The following is a 20274-nucleotide window of genomic DNA, read 5'->3' as shown; positions in this document are numbered from 1 at the left end:
ATCACAAATTTGACTATATAGATCAATAACTTTAATACAATGTTTAATTAAATCAATACATTTTTCCGAAATATTATAGTTGAAATTAGAGGTATAAAGAGTGCTGTAAAATTTAGCAACAAAATCAGATATTACTTTTTGGTCTTTGGAAATGACTCTGTCAATATTAAGTGCGGAAAGAGCTTTCCTCTGACCATTTCTTTTTTCCAGGGCAAAAAAATAGCTAGAATTTCTTTCCCCCTCCTCCAGCCATTTTGCTCGAGACCTTGTATATGCACCTTTAGCCAAATCTAAGTAGGCTTCATCAAGCTCCAAATTTAACCTTTTTATTTCTAAAGTTTCCTCTTCTGTAATTTTACTTTTAGCTAGTAATGAATTAAGTTTATTAACCAACTCTGAATCAGTTTGATGTTTACTCTTTTTAATTTCTTTACTTCTTTTAACTGCTGTATGTCTAGCTTAATTCAATCGCAACTTTAAAAACATTACAATAGAGACAGAGCGCATTTAGGCCACGCCCACACCGGAGGGAAAACAATCCAACCCTCTCCACTGACTTTATATTGCAGGAAGCTGCCTCCTTGTCCTTTCACAGAACAATGCATAAAACCTGCTGTGTGACAAGGTGGTCAGTAAACAAGCTAAAACCCCCAGAACTACGTTTTTATAAGTTGTCGACCCAAAAAAACAGAGCGTTTAAGGACACAAATAGTTGTAGATGTCAGGGTATTTCACGTTGGGCCATTCACTTGGATCATTTCTCAAACAAAAGGAAGGTAAGGAAAAGGGACACTGACATAGACCAATACAATTTAGTTTCTCAATATGAAGAGTTCATTTGCAAAAACAGATAACTCAAAAATGTCAAAAATCATGTTTTTTCATTGTTCATTCAAATTAATCTCAGTCATACTGCAGTTGGGTTATCTTGATTAAGTTAAAAATAACAAAAAATACAGCTAACAACACAATAAAAACATGATAACATCATAAAACGTGGTTTTTAAAAATGGAGTTATCTGTTTTTGCAAATAAACTCTTCATATATCTCCTCCTCTCAGGTTTACATAGAGTGGTGAAATAATCCTTTGACATGGTTAAAATAATGATCGTACTTAAATCATTATATGATATATATTAAAATAGTCGGACTCGGAAATGTCATTGTGTATATTTGATCTGTTAAATTTTATCTATTAAAATAGGCAAAAGTCATTAGTCAACTATGGTTTTATTTTTATATGCATATATATAAAACAATATTCATTTGTAAATGTATTTTACATACAAATGGCACAGGGTGATCACAGTCACTTTGAGAAACAACATCTGCATATATGATATGCTTGTTTTACACATAGGTCCTAGTTTCCTGCATTGTACAGTACACAATGATATGTCACATGCTTTCACATTGGAGATCACGGGAATTGACAATAGACATGCCATATCCCAATATGGACATCATTACTGTGACCGAAACAAATACTAAGTTTTACGGGATATGAAACATGTATCACAGCATACTATGAGACAGTGTGTAAAGAGCTGGCTCAGGTGTCTCTGTAAAACACATTATATTGGTGCATTCTTAGACTACACTCTTAAAAATAAAGCTTTTTGCAAAGAACTCTTAACAACAGTCATTTTCCACAGCTCTTTGGAGAGTCAAAACGTTCAGTTAGTGTCAGTTAGTCAAGACGGTTTCTTATAGATTTAAAGAATAAAAAGGTCCTGTAAAACCCTTTTTGGCACTAATTTTTTGTTTGTGGCTGGCTAGTATGACCCCTGCTGGTAGATGTTTGGTTCTAAGAAGCATTTTTCTCCATTGACAGCCATTTAAAATTAGCTGCATATTCTGACAAAAAAGCATTTTGTCACACTGACATTGTGAGTACTAATGGACAGCTTTCTCCATGTAGGCTATTAATTAAAACTCTTTGGTTCTACCAGAAACCTTTATTTTTAAGAGTACGCAGATCTTTAAAGTGAATGGGTTATATACTGTTTGACTCATTTCCCTATTTTCAAGAGTTATGCACAAAACCTAGCGTATTTGCTGTACACTTATGGCAATACGCACACATTCACACTTATCTCTCATTTCTCAGGATCCTCAGTCTCTTCAGAACACTGGATCTCTTCCTCTATCCTCACAGACTGCAGCTCATCTGCACACTGAAATAAAGATAAAGAAATGCTTAAAACATGACACCCTATTGCTTTTAAGTCTGACAGTGAAAAACAGACTTGGTCTCGTACCATTTTATCTTCCCTCTCCTCATCTGGGTCAGAGGTCACCTGCTCCTCTGCACTAAAGTATCCATCATGCTCCACAGAGGCATCCAACGAGAGAGATCCTTTAGTCCAACCTGAGACAGAGAAGAAAATAGTTTAAAGACAAAAGATATTGTAGGTAAACATGTAAATGAGGTCAGAGATGACAGAGAAAGTACCACTGAAACCTCACCGTGATAGACAGAAGACAGACTAGTGACCACTTCCCAGAGCACAGAAAGAGCATGCGTGGATGTTTGTCAGTGAAACGTTCCGGGTACGATACAAGTTTATGTCTATCAACAGCATGAATAAAAGGACAATTTGTCCACAAATACAACATTTTTGTACAGAGGAATGAATAAAAGCGCTTTTCTGCTGCACATTTCTGCTTTGAAATCCTTTGTAATGTCCTGCTTCATTAATTTCCATTGTAAAGACATTTCTCTCTCAAACTGAGGGACTAGTCAAACGTATTTTTTGTGTAACAGATGCTGTCGATAGAGCTTAACCCGAAACAATTTTGTAAAGACAAAGACGTAGCACCTCTCAGAAAGCATCAAATGAGATGCACATATAACCTACAAACACATGCTATCCTATAACATCTCAGTGGATTATGCAAAAGTGTGCACATACGTGTGTACTCAGTATGTGTACCTCTCCTACGATTCTGAAACAGGCTTGATGTACTGAACCACCTGACTCCGCCCATGTTAGGGTGTGGCCCTGTTTCAGGGAGGACAATAACCAATCAGACTGCATCTCTGCATCTTCTTAGTTATTTCTTAGAATGGCACACCTGATAAGAGTTTTTGTGTGAGCTATTCCTTTAAGGATCAGCTCATGTCTTTACCCTTTAGAGAGCTTGATGCCTTGGTGATAATGAATTAGTTATTTTTAACATCACCTATTTTCTATTTTTATTTAATCTCTTGAAAATGAGACAGCAATTAAACTCTATATTTGATTTTCAGTTTGCTGAAATAGGTCACCTAGAGGTGTAGGGTCACTCCGGATATCCTGTCGTTTTGGTTTTGTCTCAAAACTGAATGAAGACCCTGTAACCATCAAAGAAACAGAAAGAAGTTAAAGGGGAAGTTCAAGCAAAATGAAAATTCTCTAATGACAGGAGTTTTTCGCTCACCTTTTGCTCTCCCTGTCATTCTGGGCTCTAGAATGATCTCAAGTTCTTTGCCTCTTTCCTCGTCTGCCTTTGGTTTCTCCACTCCTCCACTCCTGAGGTTACAACGTTCATTTCTCACCAGTCTGAAGATGAGTTTCACTTATGAAACTGTGTGTACATTAATGAGGAAAAAAAATTAACTTAAATGATTTTAGCAAATGGCTGCAATATAACAAAGAGTGAAAAATTTAAGGGGGTCTGAATACTTTCCGTACCCACTGTATGTATGTGTAAATGTGATGGCGTGTAATCGTACCTGTTAGTTGAGTTGGTATCTGAGGAGAACTGCTCAGGTGCCCTCTGTTGACTTGCCTCTACATAACACAAACATTAATTTGATGCATCTTAGTGGTAATTCTGCATTTTGCAAGTTATCTGAATGAATGAATCACATGTTGTAAACCCTCCTCAACAACTTATTTACAAACCAACCTAAAACCAGGTCCATACCTTTGCAGGCCTCCAGCTGTCCTGTTAGAAGTTTCCGGATTTCTGTTACCCAGATGGTCTTAACCTCCTCAGACACGGCCTACAGAATAACATATGTCACAAAGCCACATATAAACCCAAGTTAACTGATACATGGAGACTAAACACATGTAACAGTCTTCTTAGAAAATCTGACCTCAAGACACACACTCTTGTGCTCACCTGTACTGTGTAGACCTCATCTCTTGACCTGGACCAGATCTCAAACTTCTTGCTGTCCCCTTTAGCATGCTCCGTTATTCCAATAGCAGCCATCTAACAAAGGCAGAACAGAGACCATCAGGTGTGCAGGCTATTTTTTTCCTTTCAAAATAAAAAAAATTGCAGTATGAAAATACTCTTTTTGTGACCTTACTCATTTAAGTATTTAAATATGCAACCTAAACATGCACACATTTGAATTATAGACTCCACAGAACCAACAGATGTTTAACCAACAGAAATGTTCATTTAAGTTTGTGCATGTTATAAAATATGCTTCTTGATTTTAGGATTAATAAAAGATTACAATTTTTAAAATGACCCATAAAAATATGAAATGTCACATTTGCTATTTTAGAAAAATGGACACTAGAGGAAAAGAGGAAAATAACCTTTTAAAGTCACTAACAAGAGCAAATTTGACAAAATTTTCCTCAGTTCAGGAGAAATGCCATGCTTAACAGAACATAGCATAAAAGAGGTGATTTATCAATATGAGCTCAACATCATTTTGTGAAATCTTTAGGTAAGTATTATTACACTAAAGACACACTTACGCTTAGCTCCTGTTTGAAGCTATATGAGGGTGCTTTCTCGTATCCCTCTCCGCTCTCCTCTCGTCTCTTGCAGAAGAGCAGAGCTTTCTCATGCAGGAACAGGTGTCTCTGCATGGGCTTAAACCTGGCAAGCTCCATCACCTTCACGTGACCTCTCTTATGCTCCGCCCACATGCTAAACGACCCCTGCATCAGCAGGCGACCCAAGTCTCCAAGGTTACCCTGGATGGAATCAATTATCATTGCTTGGAATATCGTGGAATAAAGAGGAGTGAAAAACATTAATGAACAGTATTGGGTAAGATGAGAGTTGTGTGTGCATATGTGTTTTACCTCATATCCTGTGATGGCGATGAGGTGCATTGAATCATTTACAGCCTTCAGGATACCCAGTATGGAGGAAAGAGCTGCCTGCAGCTCCACTGAGCCCTCACAGCCTTTACTGTACTTAATCATCTCCTAAACACAAACACATACATTGAAAAAAATCTTGTTATCGATTATATGACCCCTTTAAAACAGATCCAGTGAAACAGATTATTAAAATAGAAGAAGTTAGGGCAGGGATCCATTGATTTTTGATTGGATGAAGACAGATATGAATGTGAGTTTGCAGTCGATTGTACGAAAGAGGGAGAGGTTTAAGCAGAGTAAACGTTTGGAGATATGTCACAAGACACAAGCCTGTGTTTTCATCGGAAGATTTAAAACCAATTTTTAAAAATTAAATTTATACATGGATGAATCATTCAAAATAAGATCAACAATATGCATTTTCATTTCATGCTGAATTTAAGATGCATTTCAACATTTATCCCATATTCAGATGTCTAAAACAAACACTTCAGTTATGACATCTCCGTACACGCACATAATGCAGTACCTTCAGCAGGAGTTGGTATTTAGTGATCCTCTGCACAGGCTTCAGTAAGTATGAGTCCAGTCCTAGTTTGTGCTCTAGTTTCTTCTGACACTCCTGATGGCACAAACACAATTTGGTAAAGTTATTTAAACTGCATCCTGTCACAGAGAGGGCCTGATGTCATCAACAGATTGCGGTTAGTGTATATGTGTTTCTGTGTGTGAGTGTGCAGGTGTTTTGACTGAAAAACAAGAGTACTGCATTCTGCACAGTATTTATTGCTTGTTACCTATTATTTAAAACAAAAGCACGGAAAACACTATAGTATTCACCAATATAATTTTTTGCATTCTTAATACAATCTTGTAAGAAACTCTTATGGTAGTGCAAGCAAATAATAAGGGAAGAAGATGATGTTAGAAATTATATTACACAGTGAACTTTCGGGCAAATGTAGATGTTCATTCAATTAATACATGCATACAGAACATTGTTAATGTGCACTGTTTATGCACTGCATAGTGCTAAGCAAGTATTAGTTTTATGGTAGTATAATGTTAGATATGTATGTGTGTACCTGGAAGAAGGCACAGTCTGAGCAATGCCTCCAGAGGCTCTCAGAACGAGGCTTGTTGTGACAGTATTTCTCATAAATCTGCAGCTCCCCCATCTAAACAACCACAATTACCAAAGATCTGAGAATACTCCCAAAAAAGTTCTTTATAATAGTTTACTTCTTGTTTTGTTTTCTTGCTAGTTATATAAAACCCACCCAGTCCAGAAAGCAGCGGCCCACAAGCTCAGGGCAGTCAGTATAAGTTTCCAGCTCTTTGAGGAATATTCTGAGACAGAACAAGACAGACATGGGTTCAATTGAATCTTGAATTGTTTATTTGATAAGATTGATGTATTTTATTACTCTCCAGATAATTTCAGAAAGGAAGATCTGGCATGCCCCCCAGATCTTCCTTTACTACTAACCTCTTCATGAATCACCACTAGATGGCGCTTACCTTTTGTGGAAATTATAAATTTCCTGCATGTTCCCAAATAACACATCCTTCTTGTTTTGCAGGGCTGCAGGGATGAGAGGAGCCATGGAGGGGTTGTCCATCTCTGCAGCATATCCCTATAACACATGTAATGAGGGCATATCATGGCAAACAGGATTTTCATGGCTCAAGAGTTTGATGTAGACTTGCTGTAACATTCACAACACACATCCACCTCCTAAATCCAAGTGGTCTTTATAGGCCAAAACCTGCTACAAAAGTGTAGGACATGGCCTACATATTTCAGAATATGTTTCAAAATATTTTCTTGATGGAAGCTGATTTTCACTTATGAAAGAACTGACCATTTTTCACTCACCTGCAAAACACACTTAAGCTCTTCCACATATGCTCTTTCTGTTTCTAGTAACTCATTCATTACATGCCTGTGAACAAACACACACACACACACACACACACACACAATGAAGCTCAGTTAATGACTACACTACAGTGGGTCTAGTAAGGCACATGTGTTCCCCTCATTCCTCTTTGACCTTTGACCCTGGACTGACCTGCGCAGCACAGCCAGGGTTTCCTCCTCCTCAGATACAGAAGGATTGCGACTGCTCCTGTCAACTTGATCAGAGTTTACCTACACAAAGAAATTCATTACTGAGTCACTTGCAGTGTTCACTATAATAAAGAGAGGTATATATAATTTGCTTATACAGAGAAAGTGATTTAAAAACACTAAAAAGAAAGGACAAACACTAAAGGCATTGTAGATGAATTAGACATACTTGTTTACAGGACACCTTGCTGCCTGAGTCCTCACTAATACAGATGTTCTCATGCTCCCTGTGAGCTGAAAAAGAGAAATAAACCAATCGCCTTCATTTTACACTTAAAAAAGATAGATAGATAGATAGATAGATACCAGGAGATGAGAGTGACTCTGGTCGTGGGGCCACAGGTTGGACAGGTCGTGTTTGTTTGGCTGCTAGTTTCTTCAGACTGACCCTCCTCCTCTCAAACATCTCCTGTAGTGAGGCTTTCTTCTCAAATGCACGCTTTACTTGCTCCTGTACCATTACACATTACAGTATACAATATAACACAATATAATACATTATACATCATTACACTTTTTTAAAACCACAAATACAGAATCTGAATCACGTACTCTGTATTTTTTATCATTTGTTAAAGATGTAAAAAATGTCTTCATTAATTCAACTCTTTTTATTAATAAATAAAAATATTTGGCAAACTATCTTTTTCCCATTTCATTTTGTGCTAAAAAATGAACTGAAGAAAAAAAACTGAATCATAAATGAATTGCAGGCATTGTTATGATTTCATATTGCCATACCCTGAGCTCATTGTTCAGTATGTTCTCATATTCCAGCCAAACTGTGCTGATCTCCCACTGCTGTTTCTCATTGGCTGTCTCCAGGTAACACTCCAGCTCTGACAGTGCTGACTCCGCCCCCTCCTGTGACTGGCACTTGTCAAGAGGCTGTGACGCTAGCATGTAAATCCCATCATCACACCATTTACACACCTAAAAGCGAAAAGGAACAGAACGGAACATGCTGGAAACTCATTTGCATACACAGTACGTATGAAAGTGTGCTATGTACGTCTGTCTGTGTTTGTAGAAAATTTGCATGTAACTGTGCAACTATGTGAAGGTGAGGAGTTTAAACACCGTCACGATAATGGGTGCTTTATGGGTGGTGTAGGTTAGTGGAATGAATATATTCAAACATAAACATAAATGTGCATGTATTTCTAGTCACCATTTCCAATCTTCTATGTAGCTCCATAGCCTGTGTCAGCATGGTCTTCTTGTCTTTGAACTCTTGGGTGAGATTCTCTCTCACTCTCTGTAGCTCATTGCATTTCACTGCAACAGTGTTGTCAACATTCTGAGAGCTGTCAATCAAACACTGGCCCTCGGCAACCACAGACCTTACTCTGTCCAGCACTTCCTGCAGAGAAAGGAATTGTGTTAGCAAGAGAGGAGGTACAAGGGTTATTGGAAACTTTCATATAAATTAGACTGACACATTCATGCATATACGTAGGTGTGTGGATGCACGTTTGCGACTGTAAGCATAACACACAAAGATTATTCAATGGGCGGAGACTCACACAGGCTTTCTTCTCTTGATTGGTCAGCTCTTGAAGGAGGTGTTCTGTTTGGGCAGAGCTTATTCCAACGTCTGAGAAAGCACTCAGCGTGTCTGTTGTCTGCTCCAGGTCTGTTCGCAACTACAAGACCATAGCAAATAAAAACAGTGCAAATGTTATTAATGAATCTTATGTTTAGCAGTAATAAGAATAAGTTATATAAGCATGAATGTTTTTAAAAAGACCTGTTGAAAGTTGTGCTCAAACTGGCAGAGTTTCAAACATAGATCCAGTTTATTTTTATGCTGAATCCAGAACTCATCAAATGCTGTAGAGCTCTCACTTAACTGGGATAACAGCCTGTAAGTCATCAGGGAATAGAAGAGAGAAAAATAAATAAACAGGAAATGACTGACAGTGCACACATTAGACAAAACAAATATTATAAAATGAGATTAAATAGTGTGAAAACTACAAGAATTGTTATTATTAGTTAAAACTAAATCTATTTAAATGATATTTGAAATAAAGCTAAAATAAAAATATTTAATAAAAAGGAGTAATGTAGCTTTGGCAACTAACTGAAATAAGTTTAGGCTGAAGTACAAAAGTAACTAATACTAAAACTGAAATAAAATTACGGCTATATAGAAATATATGTATATAAACTAAAACTAAAATAAAAAATGAAATAAGAAAATATAAATATAAAAGCTAATTCAAAGTATTAATATATACTATACTACTACATAAATAATACTACAATAAATGCAGCCGTGAAGTGTAAATCCACTCAGTTGTGCCATCCAAATCGCTAGAGAATGAGATAATTGTGAGATATACCGTAAGTATTAAGATGTGAGAGGAGGCAACGCCCCCACGTGATTGGCTAACCACTCTGCCCATTTAATAATACCTGACCATTATGTTTGCAACCATTCTGCAGATCATCCCAAGATGAAGGTACACTGCAAAAAAAAATAAAAAAAACCTCTAGTGGGAACTGAGAGGATTTCAACTATGAAAGACTCACAGACTTACCTGTGCACTGTAGCAAGGTTCTCTAGTTGATCAGGGTTTAGACTGCTGTCCGGATCTCTGCGGACCGGTTCCCTGATGTTCTCCAAGAGTTTGCGTCCTTGGCTTAGAGCTCCTGCCATCTCTTCCTAAAGAGAAAACAGTGAAACAATAGTTTTAAAATAGTTCAAATTGTTAAAATAGTTTTGTTAGCTAAAAAGTGAATGTGTGAGGTGGCACGTATTGAATGCTTTAAGAACAGCTTTTTATAAATACTTTGAAACTGTCTTTTCTGCTGGTTTGTGCATTGAGCAGATTGCTGGCTGTTAGGAGGTTGTTAGGGAGCTCTGTTTCTGCCAGCTCCCTGCCGAACACTTGCAGTCTCTCAGCCATCCTCTTCACTAAAGCAGCAATGCTTTCAAGATCCTAACGGCACAAAGAAATGATCATTTCACATATGATGTATATTACTGGTTTAACTTTTTTCGTATATGCAGTGATGTTTTGAATGTGCTAAAATGACTTTTAAAGGGGTCATATGATGCGATTTCAATTTTTCCTTTCTCTTTGGAGTGTTACAAGCTCTTGGTGCATAAAGAAGATCTGTAAAGTTGCAAAGACTAAAGTCTCAAATCCAAAGAGATATTCTTTATAAAAGTTAAGAGTCAGCCACCTGTGTGCTTCGTTGTGAAAGCGAAACTACTTTGTTTGGCCTTCCAAAAGAGGACGATATCGCTTCATCATGCCTGGAGCTGATCCGTGCTGGTTGCTGAGGAAATACTTCAACTTCGCGCTGTGGATCGCCGGATCGGCTTTCACCGTGGACGAAGTGGAGTCCAGCCCGGGGTCGTCACATGTGGTTGCCGCCGGCATCACAATATGGTAAGGGACGTAACATTTCCCTCACATTCTTGAGGCATTCGGCCAATCACAACGCACTGGATAGCTGGCCAATCAGAGCACACCTCGCTTTTTCAGACCGATGAGCTTTGTAAAAATCTACGCGTTTCAGAAAGGCGGGGCATAGAGGAGAAACAATAATGTACAATATGTGGAAAATAATGTGTTTTTTGAACCTTAAACCGCATAAACACATTTCATTACACCATATACACAAAATAATGTTCTTTTTAGCAGCATCATATGACCCCTTTAAAATAAGTTTAATAACAAAGACTTATCAGTAGCCTGATAAAAGATGTTTTACTCTATATGAAGCAAGTTGTCTCATGGTGGCCACTATGAAAAGCTGAAAATTATTTCACTTTATCCCCCTGATTACTGGCCACTTTGACTTACGAAATAAATGATTCACAGCTGACTGTGAATAATAATGTATAAGTCCAGGACAACTGCCATAATGCAACATAACCCCAAAAAATGAGTGAGTGCACCTTTAAGGTGTATTTGCTCTTACTGTGCGATGAGAGATCCAGGTCTTGTGACAGTAGTATTGAGAGCCACCCAGTTCTTGTGTCAGTTGACTCCGCTCAATATAAGAGTGCAGATCAGCCAGTGAGCTTAGCATGATAACCTTTAATACACACACAGGCCTCATTATTTACAATGACATGACACTCACTAACATAACACAACACATTCAGATTACTTACCGGTACTTTAAAGTCATCTTTGTGGAGTCTGAAGAACACATCAGACAAAGTTCGCTGCAGTATAGCACTGGGTCTCAGCACCAGAACAAGCAGAAGATTACCAGGAAACCAGCCCTACACACAAATATTAAAAAGCCCTCAAATTCATATTAAATATATTAAAAGACATATTTTTATTTATTTTAGACAAAAGCTATCCAGATGTGAGTAAAATATCTGCAAAAAATATATATATATTGAAGGAATAGTTTACCCATAAAAGAAGGTTTGCTGAAAATTTACAATCTGTTTTAGACTGTTTTAGATGCTTGTAAATAGTGCTTGATCTGTGCACAATTTTCTCTTATTTAACTTGGAAACAAAACAAACAAACATGCAGCTTTTCGCTTCACTAGATGTTAATTGATGAACTGGTGGCTTGCTAATTACTTGTGGATTACTATGATATATTTATCAGCTGTTTGGACTCTCATTCTGAAGGCACCCATTCACTGCAGAGGATCTATTGGTGAGCAATTGATGTAATGCTAATCTGTTTGTATGATGGCTCAAGAGATTTTCAGCAAATTCTTATTTTAACCATGCCTTCAAAAAGGTACACTATGCCTTCAAAAACAGTATTTGTGTGCATTCATACTGGAGTCAAGACTCACTGAGATACGCAGTAATGTCCCCTTTAAACACGTCCATCGATCTCTACGCCTGTCAATCACTACGATGAAGCCCACACCCGCTGCACTCAGACTGGTGAAGAAACACACATATTACTTCTGTCAGCATGCATGATCTTCAAACATGTGTGCTACTGTGTGTATTTACCTGGGAATACTTGTCAGGTAGGTAAGAACATTACGAAACTCTTGGTCTCCAATTTCACAAAACGAAGGGAACTCTGGAAAGATAATAATAGGGCTTCCATCCTGTCCTCTTCCCCCTAAAACAGACAGAAATATGAAGAATCAAAGAGGGAAAACCTGCTCCTCTGATGTGTTCAACAGGCAAACAGTAGGGGGCAATAAATACCAGAAACCATGCTGTCTTCTGTGTTGGCATGCATCAGAGATCTTAAATTAGCACACAGCCTAGCCAATGAAAACCTGCTCACGCCACCTGTATGCTGTGTCAGTCTTGATATTGTGTGTAACTGCTACTGTTTGAGAGCGCTGTGACAGCTACATACAATACTGATGAAATGTTTTGGGTCTGTAAGATTTTTGAATGTTTTTGAAAGATGTTTCAAATGATCACCAAGGTTGCATTTATTTGGTCATAAATAAAGTAAATCGTAATATTGTAAAAAGAGACTAAGTCTCTATGATATCCTGGTTTCTAGGTTTGGATCCTTCCCATGTAAGTGGGTTTGTTTTGACTATTTTACAGCTTAACAAAGTGGTTAAAAAATAATTGTTCTAATATAGCGAGTGTTCCTCTCCTCAAAAAGTCACACTAATAAATATAACCATAAACTCTGCAGCCAAAATGAAGGCACCGCAGAGAGTACGACATATTAGTGTTGTCAGTATTCCCTCAGGACAGAAACTATGATTATACCAATGTACAAAGCGAGATCCAAAAATGTCACTCCAATCTTCCTATCTGTTCGCTCCTTTAAATCTGGATGAAGATACAAGGTGATGTTTCAGTGTTAAGGCGGTGATGATGGAATGGAGAGAAAAAGAGTGAAAGCCACTGGGTGAATATCCCCATGTGACAAAAATATAAATTTGGCAAGTCATGCCTTCTTCTCCCTGTCTCCATGACAACAGGACAGAAATTGTGCAAGCATCGTTTACTCCATTCAGTTTAACAGTAACAACCTGCCATCAAAAACAACACATATTCAGATGAATACCTTAAAGGGTTAGTTCACCCAAAAATGAAAATTCTGTCATTAATTACTCACCCTCATGTCGTTTCAAACCCGTAAGACCGTCGTTCATCTTCGGAACACAAATTAAGATATTTTTGATGGAATCTGAGAGCTGTCTGACCCTCCCATAGACAGCAAACACAACTGAAATGTTCCCAAGTCCAACTGATATTCTCCAAAATGGCGCTACAGGGTGATGCGGAGGAGACGAATTGTTGAATAAAGTCGTTTTTTTTTTCTTTTGCGCACAAAAAGTATTCTCATAGCTTTGTATAATTGCGGTTGAACCACTGATGTCACATGGATTATTTGACAGATCTCCTTGCTACGTTTCTGGACTTGGGAACATTTCAGTTGCGTTGCTGTCTACGCAGGGTCAGAGAGCTCTCTGATTCCATCGAAAATATTTTAATTTGTGTTCCGAAGATGAACGAAGGTCTTATGGGTTTGAAACAACACGAGGGTGAGTAATTAATGACAGAATTTTCATTTTTGGGTGAACTATCCCTTTAAAGCTACAGTGTATGTAGATGGCCACATGTCACAACAAAGTTTCTTAAACCCAGGACATGTTTTTCCTTTCCCTTGTTTTTTTAATTTTTCATACATGTACAGAGGAATTATCCAACCATCTATTTCAGAAGCAGGAAATTATGGAAGGTGATGTTTGACTAACAAATCAAACACACAAGTACACTCTTTCATGTTCATGCACAGTAGCGTTTATAACCTGTTACATGTTACAAAAATGCACCTTATTGAAGAACTCTTTTATATTGCAATATATTTTACGTTACAAATTTTTGATTACCCTCATTGAGATTAAGGGAAGTGTTTTAGTGTAATATACTAGAAATGTGCTGTATGAGTAAAATTCCTCTTGGCCCCGCTCCTATTATATTATAGTCTCTGAAGAATTTAATATTGTGAGCACAGTTTGAGACCTTGTTGAGATCTGATCCAAATCTTTAAAGAGGACATGAATGAGTATGATTACTGTTTTTTTTATTTAGGAAATATATCCCAAGAATTAAGAAGTGTAAGCAAATCAAGTCTCCATCTGCTTTCAAAATTGAGATTTATGAATTATGGGTCCTTACAGGATGTTCTTACTTGAGTCCTCTTTTAAAAAATCTAACTCATATCCCTTCAAGTGGACCAAGTGTGAAAACTCCCTCTGAAACAATAATGGATAATATATTTCAGTTTTAGGGATAAAAAAATAAATGCATATGTAATGTAAAGAATATTTACCAGACAAGAACGCAAACTGTCTCTTGAGCTCAGTGATGATGTCAGCAGCGTAGAGAGGGCTAGACTCCTTCTGCATGATCTCATCTGAAACAAACACACACGAGGCACACTAACATCACGTCTACAGTCATAATATAACATTATACATTATAGAATGACATAACATGAGTGTTCAAGTTTTCAGTGTAACCTGTTTAATACAATCACCCCCACAGTATCACCAATTAACTCTTAAGCTTAACACTCTTTTGCAGTTCCTTTCTTGCACAACAGCAAATAAGAAAACGGAAAACAAAAAAGAGCACTTATATTGTTACTTGACCATAAGATGAAATAAACCACAGCTGAAGAAGCTAAGCACAGGAAAGAAGACCCTACACACACTAATATATGATTGGCTGTCTTGACTGCATTGTGTCTTTGGCTGGTGTATGTTACCATCTGAGGGAGGTAAACCTTGCCCAAAGCCATTCCCATGCTCTGGTCAATAGCAACACGCATGTTTAGAAAGAAAAGAGTAGGTGATTCCCTATCTATCTCAACCAAAACCACCTCTGGATACAGAGCCATAAAGTGCATACAACTAATAATCTTAATGCATACCCACCCCTTCTATTATATATTATATTATATTATAGCCTCCAGAGCTTTTTTTAACGGCAAGATTAAGAATTGTATTTTTTTAACGCACACACCAATTAGATATTATAAGTGGCACTTCAAAGTGAATGACAAAAGAGGTCTGAAAAGAGGGAGAATATATCTATTTCCTTCTTTAGTTCTTCTAAAATAAAAGTGTGTTGTTCCACTGGAGTCAGATTCACACCCTTAGGATGTTCACACACATTGAACAGAACGTCATCTGTCACATTTCAACTGACTTTTATGGTAGCGCTCACCTGTTCTGTGATGCATTGCTCCCCCACCGCCTAATGCTGCCCACCTTTCATACACACTGACATTTTATTTATTAGTTTTTTTTGCTGTTAAAATTAAGTAATGCATCTACTGTCTCTCTCACCTGCTCTCAATTCTAATAAATTACACTCTTAAAAATGAAGGTGCTTCAAAAGGTTCTTCAAGCGATGCCATAGAAGAACCATTTTGGGTTCCACAAAGAACCATTCAGGCAGAGGTTCTTTAAAGAACCATCTCTTTCTTACCTTTTTGTAATCTGAAGAACCTTCTTTCGCCACAAAGAACCTTTTGTGAAACAGAAAGGTTCTTCAGATGTTAAAGGTTCTTTATGGAACCATTTAGACAAAAAGGTTCTTCTATGGCATCGTGAAGCACATTTATTTTTAAGAGTGTATATTTAGATAAGTATAATAAAGTAAAATATCAACAGTGCAAATGGAGTAAGTACCATTAAAAATTGTATTATTTAAAATAATTGTACATGTTTTAAATTAAATAATAAATAAAAGTTAATATTATTATCAAATAGTATTAAATAATTAATAAAATATATTTAAAAAATAAAATTATTAAACATAAAAGTTCTCACTTACTTTGGAGCCAGTGGCAACGTCTGGAAAAGCGGTAATATTTCTCAGCCTCTGCTAGAGGAATGCAAACTGTTTTCCCTTTTTTCTGTAGATCCATCCCTCTGTTTTCTGCTACCTCTTCCACTTGTTGTTTAATATCTTACTAACTCCCTGGTCGTCTTGTAACCACAAGCAGCGACCTGAGAATGAGCTACCTGAGACAGGTGCACCAGTTAATGACTTCCTCTCTCTCTCCCTCTCTCTCTCTCTCTTTCGTTAATAACTCTCTCTCTCTCTCTCTCTCTCTCTCTCTCTCTCTCTCTCTCTCTCTCCTCATTTCCAACCTTCACACTGACTTCCTGGAATGGATTGGTCTCCTGACGCACATACACAGGTTCCCTTCACCTATTACATTTCTATAACTGATAACAGACTGCTCACTGACTGTAAAGAACTGTACTTCCTTTGTTTCCACTCTCTATGTCTGTCTGTGTCAGCACAATCACCCCAAAAAGCATCTGCCACCCCCCCCAGGAGCCCCTTCCCCCATCACACTGGTGGATGAATGAAACCCTGTGTGTGTGTTTGGTTGGTTTCTCTCTGGTACAAGAGGAATCTGAGTGCGATCTGATCTTGCTGAGGAGAGAAAGATAAGAGCTGAATTCAGACCAAGTCATTCAGAAGCCATTCAAACCAATAGATAACATTTAAAAGAAGAAAAAGTATTTTTAGTCTGGTAAATCTCTCTAGTTCCCTCCATCTCTTTCAGACACATGGAAATGTAAATACGCACTTTTCCTTTGGAGTCTCTGTAGGCAAAAATAGTCAAACTAAACTTCAGACAAAAAATAAAACATCAAGCACATATAATCCATGTCACAATAAATGGCTCTAAAGAGAGAGAAATATATTAAAGAAAACAAGTCACAATAACTATTAGAGCTAACCTGGCTATAAATGTAATGTTTTAGTACACAATATTACAATTATTCTTGCACATAACGTATAGTGGGATCAAAAAGTCTCAGGCCATTTTGAAAATATGGGATTCAAAATGTTAAAGTGTCAGTACAATGAAAAATGTAAAAGAAAAAAATTATAAAATGAATATAATTGAGAAAATATTTTTCATGATTTGGGACTTTCTACAAGCCACTATGCAAATAAGCTAATTTTGTGACATTAATCACGTGACATTAATTTGTGACATTAATCATTAATCATGTCCTTACAGATTGTCAGATGAAGCTTAAGATGCTCTTTGGGTCGTTCTCAAATCATACTGGAAAACACGATCATAAGGTTTTACACAAACTTGTGGATTTTTTTTTTGCCAAATTATATAATTTGTAATAAAAACAACAACAAAAACAACCACAGCAACAACATTACAATTAGAAAAGTACAAAATAGAAGATTTTTCATTACTTTTTTCAACTCCACTGCACATACTTTTCAAAAGTCTGGGGTCAGTCAGATTTGATTATTTATTTAGCAAGGACACATTAAACTGAGACATTTATGAAGTTACAAAAGATTTCAAATCAATCCTTTTGTTTTGATCTTTATATTCCTCAAAGATTCCTGGAAAAAAAAAAAGGTTTCCACAAAAATATTAAGCAGCACAACTGTTTTTAACATTGATAATAATAAGGAATGTTTCTTGAGGACCATATCAGCATATTAGAATGATTTCTGAAGCATCATGTGACAATAAAGACTGGAGTAATGATGCTGAAAATTCAGCTTTGCTATTAAAAGGAATAAATTACATTTTAAAATATATTAAAATTGAAAACAGTTATTTTAAACGGTAACAATATTTCATAATATTACTGTTTTTACTGTACTTTTGATCAAATAAATGCAGCTTTGGAGAGCATAAGAGACTTTATTCAAAAATATTAAAAAATATATTGTACAGTACAATTATTGTGAACATAAAGTGCTAAATTTTTGACAGTGTTAGCATGCTTTCACTCACTCTGTTCTTGTACCAGCGGGACCAGAGGAAGCTGTCCACGTTCACTGTTTTGTTTTGGACGCCTTTTTTTGGATTTCCTCAGCATAACTTTCCCCTTTATTGTCGTCCGATACCGGACCTCACACTGTTCCTTTAGTTACGCTTTATGATACTACATGGTACTAAACTCAAATAATTCACTGCCATTGTTACAGCATTAACCACTAAACTCCAATTCAGAACAGCTAGTAGCTAAACAACATACGTGCTTACCTAAAGTCAGTGTACTAACTACTGCAGCAAGTTGTGCTGCTGTGGAAAACTGTGTTTTATAGTATCTGTTTTTGTACTCAGTAACTCTGCCAAACACACACACATTTTAGTCAAGTCACCTCAAAGGAGAGTCTTTGGAAATTTTCTTTCAGCCTTTAGGCTTTCGAGAATGAGGGCAAGTACAAAAGTACATTTAGGCACAGACTTACAGTACAGTCAGGGCAGTTTTGTACGTCACTGAGAAATATCTTTCACATGTTCTTTTACAGTAATATTCCACTGTTAAACGATGAGAAATTAGTTTAGGAATTCCTGCTGTATCATATTTGAAACATTTTTGAGGCCTCTTGGTTATCGATCAAAACTGCTGGAAAATCTGTTGCACACAATCTGCTACATGCCTTCTGTCGTCTGATTGACAGTTCATACTTTGGTTCATAGTTAGCAAGAAATTATCTTTTAGTATTATTGTAAAAAACGTCTACATTCAGACTGTGGTACACATGTATTTTTGCAGTAAAATGAATTAATTATTTTTTAGAAAGTAAAAGAATGTTTATATTGCTATTAATATTTTTATGAGAACATTTCTCATTATGTTAAGAGAACATTTACTGAACTAAAGCAACTCGTCTTTATTTTATTATTAATCATACATCTTTTTTTTTTTTTTTTTTTTTTTTAGAAAGGTCTTGTTAAAATTTTTGTATCAAATATACAGTAATTGGCTTTTTTGTACATAGCTCATCATTGTATTGCATTATGTGCATTATGCATATATTTAATATTCATATGCATTCAAAGTTATGCTGTTATAAAAAAATCTCACATTACAAACTAATATAAAAAGAAAAAAAAAACTATTTCATATGTCAGGCTTTTACAGTGATAATATTTAAATAAAACAGTATCACACAATCAAAATGCTATTGCTCTAAATATCAGCTTGGCTATAATTTGGTCGACACTTTGCCCATAAAGTGACCAAAATTTGTGGCCACATATAAGATTATGCTGTACTCATTCAAAAGGTGAATAATCCTCACCACTGAAAAGCATTATTGAAGCTATCAACATTGAAATGCATGTCAACAGCACCTCTTTAATAACTGCGTGCTGAGTGACAATCATATATACTCGTTTACAGTCCTTACCAATGCTGTGAGCGACACTGCTCAATCTGCGCTGTAGCTCTTGCATGACCGCCTTCTCTGTCTGCATCCAGATCATCGCCATCCTTCACTAGAGTGGACGTTATGGGAGGAATATCACCCTCTGCCCTTCAGTGATGGGCAAATCAGCATCAGCATCACAGAGAGAGACGGGGGAGGGGCTCTCCGATGACACCTACAGAGTCACACAGCACATAACCAGAGGCCCTCACACGCATGTGCGCTCAGAATGGCATGCCATGCTGCTCCAGTTAGGACTTTGGCGCCAGCACCGGGACTGTTTCTGCTATTACAGCACACCACAACGAATGTACCTGGAGGCAAGGTGGCGAGATTGAAAAAAAGGATGTTGACTGTGATTGATTTTCTTGCTAAACAGAACATCTAGGAGTCAACGATGAAAACATTGTAGTATTACAACAGATAAATAGAGATGAAGATTACTCAGACAAACTGAGGCTAATGTTTGAAACTGATCTGCATTGGTCAGTAGTCTATACACTCTGCTGTAGGCTCTATAAGTGAACATTCATCATGAATGTAATCCCAATTACACACTTTTTGTATTTTCTGAGAGAAATGCTTGTGGTTCTCACCTATGCAGCTGATTCCTGGTCGGTTGCCACGGTGTTGCTGTGCTGTTCATGTCTTGTGAGGAGTTTTATGCTCGTTGCTATATTGTTGAGACTTGAATGCGTCCTTCAACTCTATGGATGTATTGATTACACAATTAAGTTTAATACTTTGAGTTTTGTTTCGCTGGTTTTGAGTAATTTAATGTTTCCATATTGAAATGAAGACTTAGCTCATAAATATTCATCTACTTCCGTTTGTCTCATTGCGTTGTGATTTTTCAAAGCTCATTAATAGTAATATTAAAGCCTTCACCACATCTGTGGGATTCGAAAATTAGTCCCTGGCA

General features: G+C 36.9%; 1 protein-coding gene across 1 annotated transcript; it reads right to left on the bottom strand.

Annotated features, from left to right (window-relative positions):
- Positions 1 to 1226: 1226 nt before the first annotated feature.
- On the bottom strand, positions 1227 to 20177 carry mcf2lb (mcf.2 cell line derived transforming sequence-like b). Its single transcript, XM_016237940.1, has 31 exons — positions 19949 to 20177; positions 19335 to 19666; positions 14458 to 14541; positions 12153 to 12267; positions 11987 to 12077; positions 11334 to 11447; positions 11138 to 11254; positions 9997 to 10146; positions 9745 to 9869; positions 8949 to 9063; positions 8725 to 8844; positions 8370 to 8561; positions 7940 to 8131; positions 7505 to 7649; positions 7368 to 7432; positions 7140 to 7219; positions 6944 to 7010; positions 6586 to 6701; positions 6345 to 6414; positions 6150 to 6242; positions 5594 to 5686; positions 5044 to 5169; positions 4711 to 4932; positions 4115 to 4207; positions 3914 to 3992; positions 3720 to 3777; positions 3425 to 3546; positions 3273 to 3338; positions 2938 to 3012; positions 2263 to 2372; positions 1227 to 2178 (listed from the first exon to the last, which is right to left on the bottom strand). Exons 2-31 carry the CDS (start codon positions 19414 to 19416, stop codon positions 2101 to 2103), a joined length of 3255 nt encoding a protein of 1084 aa, XP_016093426.1. The 5' UTR covers positions 19417 to 19666; positions 19949 to 20177; the 3' UTR covers positions 1227 to 2100.
- Between the last annotated feature and the right edge of the window lie 97 nt (positions 20178 to 20274).

The sequence above is a fragment of the Sinocyclocheilus grahami genome, unplaced genomic scaffold (genome assembly GCF_001515645.1).
Source record: "Sinocyclocheilus grahami isolate Dianchi unplaced genomic scaffold, SAMN03320097.WGS_v1.1 scaffold527.1, whole genome shotgun sequence".
Taxonomy (NCBI): Eukaryota; Metazoa; Chordata; class Actinopteri; order Cypriniformes; family Cyprinidae; genus Sinocyclocheilus; species Sinocyclocheilus grahami.
The sequence above is the reverse complement of the archived record's forward strand: the minus strand, read 5'-3'. Positions and strand labels throughout refer to the sequence as shown.

Excerpts from the sequence above, each read along its gene's own strand:
- mcf2lb (XM_016237940.1), bottom strand. The coding sequence starts at position 19,416 with ATGGCGATGATCTGGATGCAGACAGAGAAGGCGGTCATGCAAGAGCTA. Across the intron at positions 12,078-12,152 it reads TACCTGACAAGTATTCCCAG|TCTGAGTGCAGCGGGTGTGG; the intron begins GTAAATACACAC and ends TTTCTTCACCAG. Across the intron at positions 11,448-11,986 it reads GGACATTACTGCGTATCTCA|GGCTGGTTTCCTGGTAATCT; the intron begins GTGAGTCTTGAC and ends ATTTGTGTGTAG.